General features: G+C 39.8%; 1 protein-coding gene across 1 annotated transcript in view; it reads right to left on the bottom strand.

The window, feature by feature from the left end:
* brsk2a (BR serine/threonine kinase 2a) overlaps positions 1 to 19,741 on the bottom strand; it is a 216,293-nt gene that overhangs the window by 45,191 nt on the left and 151,361 nt on the right. The window contains exons 3-4 of the mRNA XM_053642392.1: positions 13,892 to 13,977; positions 9,827 to 9,967 (exon numbers count right to left, since the gene is read on the bottom strand). Of these exons, the coding sequence (XP_053498367.1) occupies positions 9,827 to 9,967; positions 13,892 to 13,977 (227 nt within the window). The remainder of the gene's footprint in view (positions 1 to 9,826; positions 9,968 to 13,891; positions 13,978 to 19,741) is intronic.

The following is a 19,741-nucleotide window of genomic DNA, read 5'->3' as shown; positions in this document are numbered from 1 at the left end:
AAACCATAACATGCATAATGAAAAAATCTGCTTCCACTAATATAATAAATATCACCTAACCTCATCCTGTGCATGCTACCATCAGCGGCTGCACATTTATCACTCCAGTGGATTCAAAGTGATTATCACCGAGGCTTCACCTAAATATCTCTATCCTCTGCTTCTAATCATTAAAAGCAGCAGTTGGGAAAATATCACTATTGCGAATAATCTGGCATTCCCACAGTTTTTCGGCTATCGGATACTGTCAGGTGTCACGGAAGCGTACAATCCCAGTATGATTCTCTTTTACAGATAACATTTCAGCATGCGGTCATTAATCCTATGTTTATATGCAAAGTTACGATGTCTTGCATGATTACAGAGATCCTGTGCATCATAATGTGCTTTACATCTTATCTACGTATAAAACTGTCCATGGAGGTAAATGGCTTCAACTCAGGTGACTTTGCCATGTTATAAATATTTATGACCTCCATTGTTAATACGGTAAGCATCTGTTTAACACCATCGGACCTCTTGGCTATTTACTCCTCCTATTTAATGAACACTTCACAGTGAGCAACAGCGTTCACCGGAGTCAGAAGTAGCTGAAATGAAGTGCTTTTGCTGACATTAGAAAAACAAAAGACCTACCTCCTCTCATCCTCTTAACACCCCCTAAAATTTCGCTCATTTTCCTCTCCAAGACTTGAGGGTCTATTGACCCAATTACAGCTTGAACAAACCTTCCAAAATATGCCATTATTTGAATGCTGAGTCACAACAGCTAGTGCACAGGATAGGACACTAGCTGGGGTAATAGTGTGCTACTCCTGCTTCACAGCAGTGTAATTATAATAAAGGTTGCTTTTTCATCTGTTTGTTCTCTTGCTTTTTGCAGTTAGGTGCTGTTTTGTGTTTTTTTTTTCATGTTCTCTGCATCTCTCATATTCAAATGAAGAAATTCTTTGTTAATGGTGAACATTTCCGTAGCTGTTTTCTATTGACTCATATTCCTATTTGTTCAGTTCAAAGTCACAATGATGGACAGAGTTGTAAAGTTCCATAAACAAGTCTATGAACAAGCATAAAGAAAAGAAATCTCTAACGATTACATTTTAACCTCAGACTTTGACATGGATACACTTACCACTGAATTGGTTAAAGCTGTGGGACCTGTGTTGATGGCAACTGGGGAAAAATGCACACAGCTAAACTAGCTAATAACTAAGGCTAATGATTTAGCTACATAACACATAGGTAAAGTACGTTTCTGAAATAGAAACATTTCCTCAGATACAGTATATTGGTAAATACCTAAGAAAAAAGACTCCAAACAAAAGATGTTGCACTCTAATTACTTTTAGCATCAACTGAAATTAAGAATCCACCATATGGAGAATGGGAGAAAACTAACAACGCTGACTCTTTCAACATAGTGAACACCACAAGAAAGTTTATATATATAAAATCTGATTTCATATGATAAACGCGTTAAACATCCATCCATCCTCTATACCGCTTATCCTTTTCAGGGTCACAGGGAACCTGGAGCCTATCCCAGGGAGCATTGGGCACAAGGCGGGGTACACCCTGGACAGGGTGCCAAGGGTCCGTCGCAGGGCACAATCACATACTCACTCACACACCCATTCATACACTACGGACACTTTAGACACGCCAATCAGTCTACCAACCAGCCTACCTACCCCCGCAGCACGGGGAGAACATGCAAACTCCACACACACAGGGCCAGGGTGGGAATCGTATCGAACATATTAGGTTTAAATATAGTCCCAGTCCACACACCCTGGAGAATATTTATATAATATACAAGATGTAAACTTTACAGCATAAGAGACAAAAATAAAACAATAAAAATGTAAAGAATAATAATAATAATAATAATAATAATAATAATAATAATAATGATGATGATGTATTCCAAAAAGCAGTACATTTAATATTGGAATTTTGGTAGCTGTGATATGATTCCACATACTGACATATTTATCGCTGAAACAGGAAGTTCGATTCAAGCCGTGTTGAACCGCCTGACTGAATTACACAACAGCCAATAGTGTTCGAGATATGCCACTCTGTCAAATCTAAACAAACAGGATAGCAGCTTATATTTATATAGCGAGCTAGCTAAATATTGAGGGACAAGAGCTTTTTACTTAGAGATGGAGAAGCAGCAACGGTGTAGGCGGAAGCATGTTCTTACTTAGTCTGAGGAAGCAACATATTCACCATGTAGTTCTGGGACATATTGTGATTAACTATATTTTTTCCAATCATATTTGTGTTCATAACCATAAAGGACAAAAAAGCTCTGAAACACCCATTTTGATTCAGGGGAACTTTAAAGGCTTTTTACATATAGGCCCACTTTACAAGAATTCCACATAAATACTATTTCAATTTATTTTGTTGATTAAAAACTATGTAAAATGATTCTATTGGGTCTATTATGAACATATCTGTGTAGAACACATATTGGGTTTTTAACGATAGATTTTGTCATTAAAAATAAATCCTGAATCGAAAAGAAAAAGAATAAGATTGGAAGTCGGCTAAAACATCTTTCATAAGAAAATGGAAAACTAACATTACTCCATTGATATCATTTAAACACAGAATAAACAACAATATCAACGCTGTTCCTAGTAAAGTAAATGAGACAGGTTTGAACTTGGCCATTATATTTCTGTGTTTGCAGTCATCCTCAGAGTTACACATTTTTGTCTCTCACAAATAGCATATGAAGCACATTAGCTATATACAGCTCTTTAGCACAGATGTTTAATTCCGATGGGATATATGACATGCTGTTAAACAACAGACATGGTGAATAACACATTCTGCATTTAACCCTCTAAACCAACACGTCTGCATGCAATGTGAGCAGCCATGATTAGTAGATACACTGCATACACAGTAGTGACTCATAAGCATTCAATTACACAGATAAAAACACAATACGAGAACTTTTTGGAAACAAACTTCATTTAGACTCAGTGCTATCTTTGCAGCTTGGGTGCCAAGAGGATCATCTACAGCGCCGTTTCATAGCCCATTCAGCAGTGAAGCGAGTGGGTGGAGAGTGAGTCACACACTGGTTTCTAAAGAGTCTGATCTAGCATGCTGCAATCTGCACTCTGATGCTTGTTTGCCACAAATCGTTCCATGTGACGCACACTCTTTATCTCGCCCCCACATGCGCCATAGGACCCCAATCGCTGACTGGCCACGTGAGGGAACCATGTCTTATCAGTCCTCAAGCAGCTATAATTACCACATAAGTAGGGGCCTTGGTGGCACATGCTCATATAGTAGCTCATTGATCATTTCCTGGGAGTTGAATGGTTGGAAATGGGCGGGAAAAGTAGGAGAAGCTGCTCTCATTGAGCGAACGAGATGAGTCTCACCTGCAGCAATCGATATGAACACATCTCTATTTCACCAGCGAGAATAACCAGGCCGTCTCTTCTGCTCAGAGGAATCCTCAAATACTTTCACTTCTTTCATCATGCAGCTCAGGAGCTTTCTCGGTAGAAAATCTATCCCTTTTGCACTTTATCACATTTTGTTCCAGGTAGCTAAGGAGCTCAAGATCACACCAGGTATCTGTGCACTGTGTGGATAATTTAACGTTATTCAGGTTAAACTCCTGACTGTAAGGCACATAAATGCACTCTTCTATATCTACCTTCCTCTCCTTTATTGCAATTACACAGCTGTGATTTCAGTAAAAAAATAAATGTGTGGCAAGATGTAAAGTCATGAGTACCTCACATGACTTAATGCTGTTCACTGTTCTTACATTTCTTTATCTACAGGGTGTCCCAAAATCTCCATACACAGGGGACTACAGTATGTATGACAGCACCACGGTGGTTACGCCTTCATCAGTGGATGTTCGTGGACGTCCACTTCTCGGTTGGTCCGTAACGCTCCCGATCATTTTGAATTGGTTAATAAGTTTGGGATCAGCGTCATGTGTGATGTGCTCGACATGTTACCTGTTAAAGTCCATCGCAACCTTGCGACAGCTTCCTGATCCAGCCGTGAAAATTATTTCAATGCGTTCTTTTGTCAAAGGCGTTCTTAAAGGCTATCTGAAAAAAAATCTATATAATATAAACTTAGTATAAAAATTTTATAAGGCATTTTACTAAAAAAAAAAGTGTTTATTTCCCCTATGTATGGAGACATTTGGGACACGCTGTATTTTACGGCATTGATCAGAAGCCCTGCAACTTCATCCTAGTTCACTAGCTCAGGTTCAAAGAATATTATCAAGCTATAGTCCTGTTGGTGAGATGTTGGTACAGCAAGAAAAACATAGTGGTCATTTAAGTGCTTGGTGAAGAGACTGGTCTTCAGATTGTGTTTGAAGACAGCTAGTGACTCAGCCGTTCATTCAGTCCACCAGGACAGAGAAGACGTCACTTGCGTACATTTGTACCTTGGAAGGTGGGTTAAGTGGAGCCATTCTAGAGGCTCGATGAGAACATTGTGCAGCATAGAGTGTGTACCTGCCTTCAGGTGATTGGGGGCTGGTTGGTTTTTTGGCTTTGTAGGCAATCATCAGGGTTTTGAATCTGATGCGGGCAGCTAGAGGAAGCCAGTGGAAGGAACGCATCAGTGAGGTGATGTCATGTAGGAACAGTTCTTCCTATTAGATATTAGCAACAAACAATGAGTTTGTTTACCACACAGAGTAATATATCAGGCCCTTCTTAAGCAGAAAGCTTTGGTACTAGATCGGTGGACGGTAGAAAAAGTTTCAGTTTTCTTGCAGTTTTATCATTATTATCATCATCTGTGTTAGGTGTTTAAATCGCATGCTCGACTGCTCTATATAGTATGAGATATGCAAGAAAGCATTTTTATGTTCATATTGTGAAAACAAACAGAAATGGTGGAGATGATGTAAAAAGTAATGGGTCAGACACTCAGTGAGCAGGCCTCTGTCAGACGTTTTCTGTCGTTTTCATGTGGACAGAAAACGTCTAGGTAGAACTGAAACCAATACCATAAAAAAAATACCAAAAAAGGGAGGGGAAAAAAGAAAAGTTTCATGTATTTACAGGGGACATATGACTAGTGCCACACTCTAAAAAACACTGGGTTAAAAACAAGCCAAATTGGGTTATTTTTAGCCCAACGGCTGGGTAAATATAGGACAGAACACATTTCTGGCTAAAGTAACACATCGACTTGGGTTGTTAATTTTAACCCAGCAAATGGGTTGTTTTTCAACCCAAAGGATGGTTTCATTTTTACAAAAAATGCCGAGTTCATTTCATTTCATAAATGGGTGAATATTTTCAGGGTTATTTTTACCCTTTGTAAATGTCAAATATACCACATATCAATGAGATCCAAAGAATCAACTGTCAGTGAAAATGACCCAGCCACTAACACAGTGATTGGGTTACACAACTACCCAAAAACTCCCCAATACTGAAAAAATAACCCAATTAAATCACCAAAAAGGCTCGACCCAGTGTTTGGGTAGAAAAAAATAACCCAGAATTCTTTTTAAAAGTGCAGACTGACAGAAAGAGGAAAGAAAGAATAAAGTTCATGGGCTTAACCTGTAGGATGAAAAAGGACATTGCACATGTACTCATGCGCACACACACACACACACACACACACACACAAACAGACATACACCCACACACACACACACACACACACACACACACACACACACACACAGTCAGGCAGCTGAGAACAAAGCAAAGACAGACCAAAAAATACACATGATGAGCAGGCTATTTCTGATTATCTCTGCACACACTGTTGTCTTCACCAGCAACACATCCATAGATTGAATAACAAAGCTGGAACTAGGGTTGGGCAATATGATGATTTAATATAGATATCATGATAAAGTATTTCACAATACACTTATCTGAGATATTGTAGATATCACAATCGTTTTATTAAATTTTTTTTTTCACTAACAGAACTGTTCATTACTATTGAATTATATGTATGTGTAAATATATTGTGCTAGCTCCACTGGGGGCAGTGGTGGTTTAGTGGTTAAGGCTCTGGGTTACTGATTGGAAGGTTGGGGGTTCAAGCCCCAGCACTGCCAAGCTGCCACTGTTGGGCCCTTGAGCAAGGCCCTTAACCCTCTCTTCTCCAGGGGTGTCGTATCATGGCTGACCCTGCATTCTGACCCCAGCTTCCTGACAGGCTGGGGTATGTGAAGAAAACAATTTCACTGTGCTCTACTGTATATGTGACCAATAAAGACTCATTATATATATATATATATATATATATATATATATATACACACACACCATAATTTCATAGCACGAACAAATATTTCATTTGTTTTCTATGGGGTGTATTTTATTGCATGTAATATTCAAATTCAATAAAAAAAAATAAAAATAAAACACCATTATGGAAAATGATATAAAGGAACTATGTTAATCCAAGCATGATCTTATCTTAAACGTCATTACTTGACATAATCTTGATGCTGTCGCTCTTGGCACTGTGACTATTCCCGTTGGTGGAAAATCAACTAGAATGAGAAATGTGCTTGGAAACATAAAAGTAAGAAAGTAAAAGCTGAGAAGTAAAGCACAGACTTTGACGAAAAAACTATGACCAGAAATGCACCTGCATCAGTTTATGGCTCCCTTATTTTCTCCACCGCCTGTGACAAGTCCATAATGACGATCTATAAAAAGGACAAGCAATAAGAGTGTGCCTGCAGTTGATAGTGGTACAGGGAGTGATTAGGGAACTGTTAAGAAAAGGAAACTCTGAGAACTTGGGCTAGAGGTTCTGCTTTATACTACACACAGGCCTCCTGATGAAAAGACATGAATGAGTACACTCTTAGAAATGTTCTGTAGTTTGTCCCTCTGGGCGAGTCTTGAAAGGTTGCATGCAAAACAGTACACAGAGTGTTTCCCTTAAAAAAAAAAACCATTAGGAAGCTAAAACCCTTAACAATCCGAGGAGCCATTTTTAGGAGCAGTTTCAGGGATAAGGAGTTGGTGGGGTGCGTAAAACCTCATTATGGGGAATCAAAGGGAGAAACAACATGAAATGTACAATATGAGAAGGTAGTTAAATGTAGGAAAATTTTCTCTTGAGCTTTCGTTACTTTATAACTATTTTGTTTTGTTTGCTTTTGCATGTTTACTGCTTCATATCCACCATGATCCTTGAAGTACGCCTTACCACACTACAGTCAATGTACCACACTACATTCCTGCTTTAAAATGTCTAACATGTTCTTCCAGGCTTTCCTTACATTTCCCATCAGCTTCCAAACAGAGGTCTTGAACATATTGATCTGGTTTTTTTACTATTTTATATCATAGACTTGGCAGTGTGTGAATTAGAAATGCTGGAAGCCTTTCACACCTAGCAGTACTATAAAGAGAGGAAGGTATCCTCTTCTACCCAGATGTCACAGCAGGAAAGCACACAGAAAGATCAGCAAACACATAATGCACAGACAGACCAGAGACTGAGGAAACACAGTGCCTTGGCTCACTTCATAAAAATAAAGCTTATGGATATCTTGATGGCACTGTAATTGAAAGCCCCTGGGTATGAATGCATTAGCAAGGAGCGCAGATGGGGAGTGTTCACACTGACTTTCCATCAGTGTGCCTCCTGCTAGTCCTAGAGACAGAGGAAACCCTTATATACTTTGTATAGTAACAGTTACTTAACTTGCATTATAATGTTGTTTCATCACTCACCTGAGGATTCATCAGTTCTCCTTAGGATTTAAACCCAAAGTGGGTGTGTCCTATGGTTTATAATGAACCCTACAAACTATACCCGATGAAAACACTGTAGGGAAAAAAACCCCTCAAAGGTAGAAATACACGGTGAGAACATGCAAACTCTGCGCACACAGGGCGGAGACGGGAATCGAACCCCCAACCCTGGAGGTACGAGGCAAACGTGCAAACGACTAAGCTACCATGACTCCTTTTTGTTGCGTCCTGATGCATACCTCTGGTCTCAATCAGATGCTATGTGAAACCGTCTGAAAAAACCCCGAATAGTGTGCTTCCTATTCTAATCTGCATTTGTATTCACCTTTTTCCGTTTAGGGCACATTATCTGATCGTTCTATTAAAAAATAAATAAATAAATAGTATCACTGCATTCATATTTGTATTCCATTCCTCATCCTTAGTCTCTACTTATTACTACTAGACATTTTAAAATGAGCTAAAAGAGTGAAAATGTTCAGACAATACACATCTTTTTTTTCCTGGAATGTTTATGGCTAGTTTAAGATTGACAGTTGATGAGATCAAACTAAACAGTGAAATACAATTATAAAAGAGTTTTCCCAAAATGTCTGTCTTATACAACAGAGTTGAAAGTTGCAGGAAAGTGAATTTCTCTGCATGAGACTAAGGGCAGGACATTGAGTTCTAATGAAGACTGAGTCCCACATGAACTCAAGCCAGGTCCTGAGGGAGCGAGAACAGGAGCAGGCGTGGAGAGACTCGTGACTGTACTTTGGCTTAGTGGTTAGTACGTTTTCCTCGCACCTCCGCGGTTGGAGGTTCGATTCCTGCCTCTGCCCTGTCTTCAGAGTTTGTATGTTCTCCCCATGCTTCCGGGGGTTTCCACCCCCAACCCAAAGACAAGTAACCCTAGGCTGATTGGCATTTCCAAATTGTCCGTAGTGCGTGTGCGTGTGAGATTGTGCCCTGCACTGATTTCACACCCCGTCCAGGGTGTCCCCTGCCTTGTCCCCCCGAGTCCCCTGGTATAGGCTCCAGGTTCCCCGTGACCCTGTGTAGAATAAGTGGTACAGAAAATGGATGGATAATCAAATTTTTATACTAAAACAAACCTGAATATATTGCACTGCCCTTGATTTGCACTTCCCATCTATTTCTTTCCCCACTAGTGCATGCTACTGAAGCACACACTCCACTGAAATCACATAACTACTTCATACATGCTATTAACTTTAAAATCATATTCTACATAGATGTCACGAATGTGCAACCTGTAGTTTCATGGAAAAAGGTCTGTATGGTAAAGATACTCACGGATAACCAAAAGAAAGATGCTGTTTATTTCCTGCACTACTATCTCATGCCATTATAGTCAGCCCAACCTTGCCTGCCCCTAGCTCACATGTTATTTTGGGGGGCGTATTTGGTTTCTTACTAAAAATGAAAGATGATTTGTGTGGGTAAGGTATGCAGTAGGCGTGTGGTGTAAACTGAATGGAGGGTCGTGACACAGCCGTGAGGTATCTGCTGTGAAAGTGTCCTGACTGAGCAGAGGGCAGGAAAGAGAATTTGTGTCCTGCATCACTCTGCTTCAAAAATTTTAGCTGGACACCAGTCCGTGCCCTCACAAAAAATCTAAACCTTTTGAAATATGTGAAAGAAACCTTTTTTTGTGTGTGTGCATAAAACAGGTGAGTGAAGATACAGTTTGCCAAATGGCAATTTATCATTCTATTTAGATAATTATTATTATTAACCGGATGAAAATTTCATTTGGATCTGCTTAATCAGTTTACTCTCTTCCGATTTAGGCGTACATATATATATACAGTGGGGTCCAAAAGTCTGAGACCACGCTATATAATGAAGGATTTTCATTCTATTCAACCTGTCAGTCAGGTTAACAGATAATATACAATAAAAACAATCCCAATCGCAAAATATTAAGGACCTTCCCTTAATTTTCCTTTCCTAAAACAAAATACATCTCTGCCCTTACTGAAGACATCACTAGACACGTACAAGACATGTACAGTTCTAGTGAAGACATCAGATCGAGGACAGGATGGGACTACACTCACCATATGGAGTGACTGTGACAGAAATCCAGAGCAGAGATGATCTGTCTGAAGAATTTGCGTGCCTCTTTGGGTGTTAATCTCCCCTTCTTCACCAGGTAGTCAAACAGTTCTCCTCCAGACACGTGCTCTAGAACCAAATACCTACAGAGTGATGAGAGGCAGAGAGAGAGGAGAGAGAGATCATGAGAAAGATCATTAAGAAGGAAAAGGAGACAGACATAGAAACGTTTTACAAACAGACCCAGACAGACAGACAGGCGAACAGACAAATGGTCAGACAGACAGAGACACAAGGACAATGACACAGACATTGACAAATACATGGATAGAAAGACACAGACGCATACTGTATACAGATAGAGACATAGACACAGAAACCCCAGAAAGACACACACACAAACAGACAGACAACCACTCAGATATAGACAGACAGACTGACTCACTGCCTGATAGACAAATACATAGACACACAGACAGACAACCAGGCAGACAGACAGATAAATCACACAGACAGACAGGCACACAAACACAGACAGACAGAAAGACGGACAATCACTGAAACACAGACAGACAATCACACAGACAGAGAGACAGACACACAAACACACAGAAACACAGACAACCAGGCAGACAGACAGACAGACAAGCAGGCAGACAGACAGATAATCACACAGACAGCCAGACAGATACAAAAACACACAAAAGCAGACTGACAGACAGACAGACAGGCACACAAACCCAGACTGACAGACAGACAGACAGACAGACACACAGACGCAGACTGACATACAGACAGACAGGCACACAAACACAGACTGACAGACAGATAGACACACAAACGCAGACTGACAGACAGACACACAGACAGATAGACACACAAACGCAGACTGACAGACAGACAGGCACACAAACGCAGACTGACTGACAGACAGATACACAAACGCAGACTGACAGACAGACAGGCACACAAACGCAGACTGACAGACAGACAGATACACAAACGCAGACTGACTGACAGACAGATACACAAACGCAGACTGACAGACAGACAGGCACACAAACGCAGACTGACAGACAGACACACAGACAGATAGACACACAAACGCAGACTGACAGACAGACAGGCACACAAACGCAGACTGACTGACAGACAGATACACAAACACAGACTGACAGACAGACAGACAAACACAGACTGACAGACAGACACACAGACAGACAGACAGACAGACAGACAGACAGACAGAGTGAAATATTTTTCTTTTTCCTGGAAGATATTATCAGCCACTTGTTGAGAACTGGAATTGAACACCTCTGATATTGACTTAAGCAAGCAGACAGGGAGCAGAATGACTCCCTGAAGCATACAACAGTAGAACTGTCACGTCTTTGGATGAACCTGAGAAACAAAACTACAAGAAGACTCATTCATTTCTGCAGGGACGCAGAAAGTGTCACGTCTTTCATCAGATCAGATAATGTCCTCTCTAGGAGCCTCATGACTACAAGATAAATGGAAGAAATGAAATCAACAGTGGGGAGCAGAGGGAATTAGCAGTGGGAGGTACCGGGATGAAAGATTCAGTGGATTTGGGTTTGCTTCTAGTAAAGGTAAGATAAAATGAAGTTTCTCAGTTCTGACAGTTTCTCAGTGGACTTTCTGCGTTGAGAAAACAGTTAAGATCGGCAGCTTTCTGTTCTACAGCCGCATGTGAGAGTGCGTTACGCTGGATTTCAGCTGGATTGTAAGATTATTACTCGTCACACTGTACGAGATGATCCCAATAAAATCTTGAGCAAATTCTATACCATGTTCTCCATGTCACAATAAAGATCCTCTAATGATAAACCTGCAGGATCGCATAAACAGAAAGAGTTTTCAAAGTGAGCTTGAGGTAATATGGTCAATGGTCTGCACTTATATAGCGCTTTTTTAACCTTAGTGGTAAAGCACTTTACACTGTGTCTCATTCACACACACACCAATGGTAGCAGAGCTGCCATGCAAGGCGCTAACTTGCCATCGGAAGCAACTTGGGGTTCAGTGTCTTGCCCAAGGACACTTCGTATGTGGAGTCACGTGGGCCGGGAATCGAACCGCCAACCCTACGATTAGTGGACAACCCGCTCTACCACCTGAGGCCATCTATTATCTATCAATCTATCTATCTAAAAACATGTTTAACAGGTTATCTAATAACATATCTATTAACATGTTTCATTTACATTTCGCCATTGCCCCTATCGTATTTATAACTGTCTTGTGAGTATGGCGTCCTATTGGTGGCTTTTAGACGAGCATCGTAGTAGCGGTCACACTAGAACATTTTCATAAAACATTATAGACGACATGATACCAATATTGAAACCTTGACTATCAGTCGATATCCATACCCATCTAATCTTGTTTTTTTCAATACAAATACATACAAAGAAAGAAAAAAATCTTATCCAAGTCCAATTCCAATCTTTTCCAATTGTTACAGGATGGGATCGAACTTATTCTCTTTTTCTTCCTCCGTATGATCCGCCATTTTTTGTGTGCCATCTCTATAACATTTCCGACACTGCCGGAGCTTTGATGTCGGCTGTCTTTGATCACAATGGCACTAAATCTGATGTGGGTGAGCACGCCACATAATGCGATTTAAGAACGCCAATCTCAAATCACAACCAAAGAATTATTTTATAGTGTGTAAGTTTTGCCCACAAAAACGCAGTGTAAACAGTGTGAACATAACTTTCGAGCCAGAGAAAGAGGCAGTGCAGGGAGTGAATATCACTTATTCCTGATGGCAGGAAGGATAGACAAGTGTGTGGCCAGAGAAGCTCAGTACATCGCCACCAACTGAACTCATTTCTCCGTTCCCCTTCCTATCTGCACTGGGAAATTGAATCTTTGGAGTTTAAAGTTGCCCTCTGATCTCATCATTATCCTCTGGCCTTTGTGTCTCTCTACCCAGAAATTCCCACTGATCTGTAACTCACACAGCCGCCATAAACGTCTTAAGCGGTTTTATAGGTTCTGCCGGTGGGCCGTCCCGAGCTTTCTGTCACTCTAATACAATATTGTCTCAACTGGTTTCCTTCGCTGGGTTTAATGACTCCTCTAAGCCATTAGAGGTTAACAGAGGTAATGCACTCTGACTTACTGAGAGTGCACAGCACAGAGCATCAAGAGCTTAAAGTGACATTAAATAAAGAGGATACACGGAGGAAATGCTTATTTTAATTGCTTGCATTGTTTGAATGGAGAAGTACAATAATCCCTTGCCATTTCAGCCAATGCCTCAAGGCTAGCTCACACACACACATACACCCACACACACATACCCGCACACACACACGCGCATGCATGCGCACACATGCTGAACAGGGCTGGGTGTTATTTCTAAGAAGATTATCTGTCATACCATCATGTTATTTGATTGTTCCAAATCATTTGAAGCGGGATTTGTTTGTGCAATTACCTGTCATGTCTGCACAAAACGATCAGAGATGTGATTTGAAGAGAAATCCTTTTTAGCATTCATAGCATGATTTGGGAAGGCAAATGAAATCAAACAAAACATGTTGGGCTTGTTTTCAGGGCAGTCTGAGCGTTATCACAGTGTAAACACATACACACGGTTCGCTTTGCTCGTCTTATACCGGATGTTTCAGATCCACAAGGTCAGCTTTAGGACATCGTTTTTAAGAGATAAACCAACAGAAAGGGCAAAAGAGATCTTTTCTATTGATCCGGTCCGGGTAATTTATAAAGAAAACACCCGTGTCCATGTGTAAATGTTTGCGGTTGAAGTTTTCAGCCAGATATTTGGCTGTTATGCGCATTTTCATGATGTTTACATGGCCAATCACCTGTGTGGATTTCATTAGTGGATTTCAGACTGCTGTGAAAGAACACACATAGATTCAGGTTTGTTTGCATTTTTGAAATGATTAAATGGTACTTTAAATAGAGCAGCTGAGTCATCCAGTCCTACGAGTGACTTCCACACTCCAGCACTGTGACTACATGGAAATTTTTTTTTTTTTTTAAATCGAGCAAAATGCAATACTTACAAATATTTCTTGTTTTCGTAGACGTCGTGCAACTTTAAAACGTGTGGGTGTTCTATGAGCTTCAGAATAGCGATTTCTCGTTCCACCTGCAGCAAAGAGGAGAAAAAGACACAGATCCATAACCAATTAAGTGCTTTGTAATGGATGTGTCACTGGTTTTATTACATGTGGATAAAAGTGGTATAGTGAATCTTACAATAGAGTTTTCCCTCAGCATGAACCAAGGGTTACATCACCAAACATCATGAAAAGTTACACAAGAGTTTTCCGAGAGAGAGAGAGAGATAGAGAGAGAGAGAAATACCTTTTGTTCAGAAGTTCAACAATGCAAACTTTTTTTTTTTTTCAAAAGGAACAGACGCAAGTCAAGAGTGAATAACACAGAAAGCTGTTTAACTGTCACATCACTCTGTAACATCCACAAGTAGTCAAATGTTGCAGACTTTCTCTAAAAAACTGAGAGTGATCGTTTATAAAGGCCATGATGGCGCCTGGGTGATGCGCTTTTTACAACACTTAAGAGATGTGGATAGATCCAGACAGATGCAGATCCAAACTTAGTGCTTCAACATGGTTGCATATGGCTTTATAAGCAGGAGGGAAAGAGCTGGATGGTACAGGCTGGTGGCTCCTGAGTTTCACATAGGCGAATATCAAATTGAACGGTTACTGCTTTGGGTTTTGGGACACTTCCCAAATGCTTCTTGACATGGCCCAGCACCTACAAAACATATGTAGCCCTTAGTCTCCCAGTCTGATGAAATTAACCCACCAAAATCCTTCATCCATTTCTATATAAATGTTTATATAGTCCCTAATTAAATTCTAATCAAGAATTATATACGCTCGCAGAACATATGTCTCAAAAATATCATATTAGAATGCTCATTTTTGCATTTCAGTCTTTTATTGGAAAGGCCAGGAATAAAACAAAAAGGAGCGAGCTGTTATAGAAAAATCGCCATGCAGATGCAGAAGGCTGTAACCACCCCAAAGTTCCTAAAACAGCACATTTCATAGTGTTTTATTCCACTCATACCACAATGATTATCCATTTACAGCTATATTTAATGCTGTGGAATATCCATGACACAAGTTAGTTCCTGTTATCGCCTATTATAACAGTTATAAACAGTTAAAAATGCAGATTCAATACTGATAATCCTGAAAATGCAAGGTTGTCTGACATGAAGACTTTCTCAAGGAAAGAAAACTTAAACTTCCAGCTTTACCTCTAATAGTTACAAAGCCCTGACACTGGAGACCATTCAAATAAAATGTTTCCATAGAGAAAGCTTCACGATGTTAACAGTTATCTGGTTTACTTTGTTTAATACCCACCTGTGATTTATGGTACGTGGATTATTTTCATTTAACCACATGGTCTGAAGTGTTTTATTCCTCTTATACCACAGCTATTGGCCAACAGTCAGTATTTTTAATTTATTAACGAATGACATTTGTATTATCACTTATGTTATAAGTGATATAACATAACAACCCCCCCCCTTTCCTGTGTTGGGAAACTTAGTGACCGTCACAATTTGCGAACACCCGAGACTCCTTCCATAATAAACGTCTACTAACTGAAAGCTTCACCATGCCAATGATTATAAGTTTGTCTTTGTTAAACCATATGTTTTTTTTAGACTGAATTTATTGCTAGGTTTATATTATGTATGAAGTATATAAACTGTATATACAATTCCACACCAATCAGATTCGACAGTTTATGCTGAGGTTCCAAAGAAACAATCATGAATCAATCATGCAACTGTTTTTTGACCAGATTCAGAAAATCCAACCAGTAGTGGGATATAAGAATTATGAATAAATGATATGTTGCACAACTCAAATTTTTTTTGTTTTTTTAAAGAGCTGAAAGGTGATGGATCTTTGCTTATCCCTCTCGATACATGATTAAGTTCACCAACTGGTACAACGATGCCACTCTGAAATCTGCCTCCCATCTGCAAATCCTTTAACCACTTTACCCACAAACGTGATCACAGTCTGTGAGCAGTCTGCCCATGCTGATATAATAGAATATTATTTCAGCAAAAACTAAAAGAAATGCAATAGAATGTCCTATTCAGACATGTCTATTTTTTACACACTATAGACCCTGCTGTGCCACATTGATTTGTCTCCAACCTGCACACAGCTGCACATGTAAGCACCGTTCCCATGTATGGCCAACACTAAAGTGTACACAGTTTGACTGCATTCTGCTTGTGGATAAATATGGCAAGTGGTTTTGACATATCCAGCCGAGCCAGCAGGGAAGCCAAAAAAATCTCCAAATCTCAAGCAACAAAGTGTTTCAGAAGCTAAGACCGAGCCAGAGACTGTGCCTGTTGTATGATCGGCATTCATCTCTGATTCACATCAGTGTCTTGGGAATGGCTCTGGCATGCACAGCTGTCACATGCGATCACATGATGGAAAGAGAGATATTTTCTCTACCCTTCTGACCCTGCCTCGCATCATCTCTCCACAAATAATCTCACACACATATACAGTCAGGAAGTTGCCTAATCATTGCTTTTCAGTGGAGACCATCTTGTGTCATGGCTGTGCATCAGACAACAAATATACAGCTGCTGATGAATGAGATGGGAAGGTCTCTATATACTGTATATATACAGTTTTCTAGTAATGACACCTAGAGAAATGAGAAATTGAAACATTGTGGAAAATATTAGTGCAGTCCTGGCTCCATTAAGCCTTTGCGAGTGCTATACACTATACATTAGTGTATTATTTATTTAGATGACACTGAACACATATGCATTAAACTATCTAGATCCTGTCACGCAGTGTGGTACAGTCCCCTCCAAAACTACTGGAATTGTAAGGCAAATTCACTTGTTTGTGCTGTACACCAAAGACACCAGTACATTTAGTGGTTTCTTTCTTTTTCAGGACATTCTAAATTGTTGTATTGGCTAGGCCCAATATTTGTGCAATGCCTCTGATCGATTTTCCCTCTTTTCTCCCATAGACAGCTCTCTGATCTTCATGTGGGTTTATCCTTTTTAACAACAAATCCAGTCTTCACAGGTGAAACCGAAGGCTAAAACCAAGAGTTCAGAGCTAATTTTTTTTTCGTTTGTTTAAACATTCAGTCTAACAAGACACACCTGGGTAACCAGAAATACCTGTCAGTCACATGTTCCAATATTTTTGCTCACCTACAAATTGGGTGGTCTGATACTAAATGTGGTATGTTCTAGATCATTTAACATATCTACATACAGTATAAATACCAGAATGAAATTCTAACCTCTCTTCTCATATTCACCTTTTGATCTCAAACCCAAATGTCTTCAGTCTACCGCAAAAACAAATGTAATGTAAACAAATTGTATACATTTAATTTACAGCACAGTACTGTTGAATTATCAAATAGTGCCAGCTTTAAGTCAAATCACAGGTTTATATTAATGCACTTGTTCGAATACTCTGTCGTTTCTATAGTAACTGCTAATTCACAGGGACTTGTACATCTATCGCTTAATAATGAATAAATTATATTTAACAAAAAAAAAATCAGATCTTTGATATGGTGGAATATTCTAAGGAAATGCTTATTCAACATTTACAGAATGAGCCTCCAGTGCCAGCACTTTTTTAGTTAAACGAATGCTAGCGAGGGATTGTTTATAGTCATGATGTACATAGCCAGGACTAAGTTGTTTTAGATTCCATTTAACATAAATGGATAACATTTGTTCTGTAAAAAGAATTGTGTTTGCATGTTTGTACACTCCAGGACATAGAACAATAAGAAAAATAATTATTCCTGAGTGGTAACATCACCCCATTTGCTGTTTATTTGCCTAGAGCACCAAATCACGCTTTATTCCTTGCTTGTTTTATCTTTATTTTACCAATAGGTTCGTGATGAAAATCTGTTTGGAAAAAGGCACAGACAGCATGCTAACATAGTTGGAATTCTGAGCAGATCTGACTTTTTTTTTTCAAGGCTTAAAGTGCTTGTATACCTTCATCATTTAGAAATTTCTGCTTGGTGCTTTGGTGTTGGCTAAATTATTTACATTTAACCATCATTTTAAGCTCACCATTGGTTCGTAACTGTGAGTAATGGTCCGTCTGTATACTTCACATGTAGTAACCTGGTTGAAGAATGGTTTGTGTGAATGTGTCTGGTTTCAGTCGGTCAACAGGACATCCTTAGGAGTCGTGAGGCTTATTTTAATGTTAAACATGTTGGCAGACATGAGTCATTTCAAAATAAAAATCATGGAAAATGATTCCTAAATAGTGGAACTCTGATTTACAAACTGTGTCTAATGCAGGATATAAAGTACTGGGGTGTAGGGTTTTGAGGCAGTTCCAGTGCATTTGCTTCAGCATGCAGAATATTCAATTTAATCCAAAGCATTTCACCCCAGAGCACAGTTATGACTAATTGCTGTTCATCTGAAGCTTTTAAAAAAAAACTATCAATATGATAAACAACATTAACTGAAGCCCTGCGATGCTGAAGCCAAGTCATTCACCTGGCATCTTCCATTGGCCTGTGGGTGAGAAAACTGTGGATCAGGCATTGCAACAGCCTCCATCTTGACAGAGGCTCAGTGAAATGGCGTAGCTCCAAAGCTTCTTCATCCCTGTGCCAGGAGTGCCTAGCAGTGCTAAACGAGGCCAAGCAGGACCAGCGGCAAGGCCAGGGAGAATATCCAGGCACATAAAAGGCCAGCTTTTCAATATGGTACTTCTGGAGGAGTTCAGACATTTTCTGAGCCGCAGACAGTAAACTTTAAGAGTGATATCTCTTTTCTTTGCTCAAGTAGACCTGCTGTAAATTAGCACATTCCCTTTGCTCCACTCATTAAGGCGAAGTTTGCCCACTGCTGCCGAACTTCTCACCACTCCATCTTGCAGTATTGACCCACTTGCTTCAAATTCCAGCAAGCCAGCTCCCTGTGCTCCCTTCTCTTATGAATAGACCAGTGTTAATTACCTCCACACATCTGTGTGCATGCGTCCATCCAATTTCCATACAGCTTCATTACCAAGTTATTACCGCAGGTCTGCTAAGTCCTCATCCTGCAGCGCTATTGGGAGACTGGGTTTGATCCCAGCTCTGAAGTTTAGCATTGAGAAAGCTAATCAAGCAAGACAAATCGTTAAAATGCAGGAAGGTTACTTTAGCGCCCCTCATTGTACTCTATTTGTCTCTCACAGGTCACAGAGTTTAGCAGTCTGATAATTACCTATAATGTAAAAAAAAAAAAAAAAAAAAAAAAAGGTGCATGGGGTAATAGAGAAGAACGTGTAGCTCGTTTGCAATGGAGGAATAACCCTGGAAAGATCACAGGGCTGCTCGAAGCCAAGGTCGAGCCAGTGCGAGAGCCTGACACTAATCCAAATTGGTTATTTGACAGCGAGAACAGCGAGATAATTTGCCTTGTAGAATCACCTCAGTTATCATCACTGTGTCGTGATCATTAACCTAAAAAAAAGGTCAGTTAAGAATGTTCTGTGCAAGTCTTTGACTGAAGTGCTTGGATTCACCGGTGCTTGGAAGGAGTTCCCTTAACATAATTTTGGAGACTAGAGGAGGGCAAAAACTGAGGCCTTTAAACACTAATAAATGTACGTTTTCCAAAGGGAAAAGGTAGCATACTGTTTTAATATAGCGCACATGACTTGTAGAGTGGACACAGCATGAATTTTAATAGAGTAAAATTCTGATACAATCCCCCCTGAATGCAATGGAACAGCATTGTTTTCTCTATACAATATACAGATGAATATGAGACGACAGATCAGAATTTCAGCTTTCATTGCCTGATATTTACAGTGATGCGTGAAAGTCTT

Source organism: Ictalurus furcatus, chromosome 14 (genome assembly GCF_023375685.1).
Source record: "Ictalurus furcatus strain D&B chromosome 14, Billie_1.0, whole genome shotgun sequence".
Lineage (NCBI taxonomy): Eukaryota > Metazoa > Chordata > Actinopteri > Siluriformes > Ictaluridae > Ictalurus > Ictalurus furcatus.
This window is presented reverse-complemented; position numbering and strand designations above follow the sequence as displayed.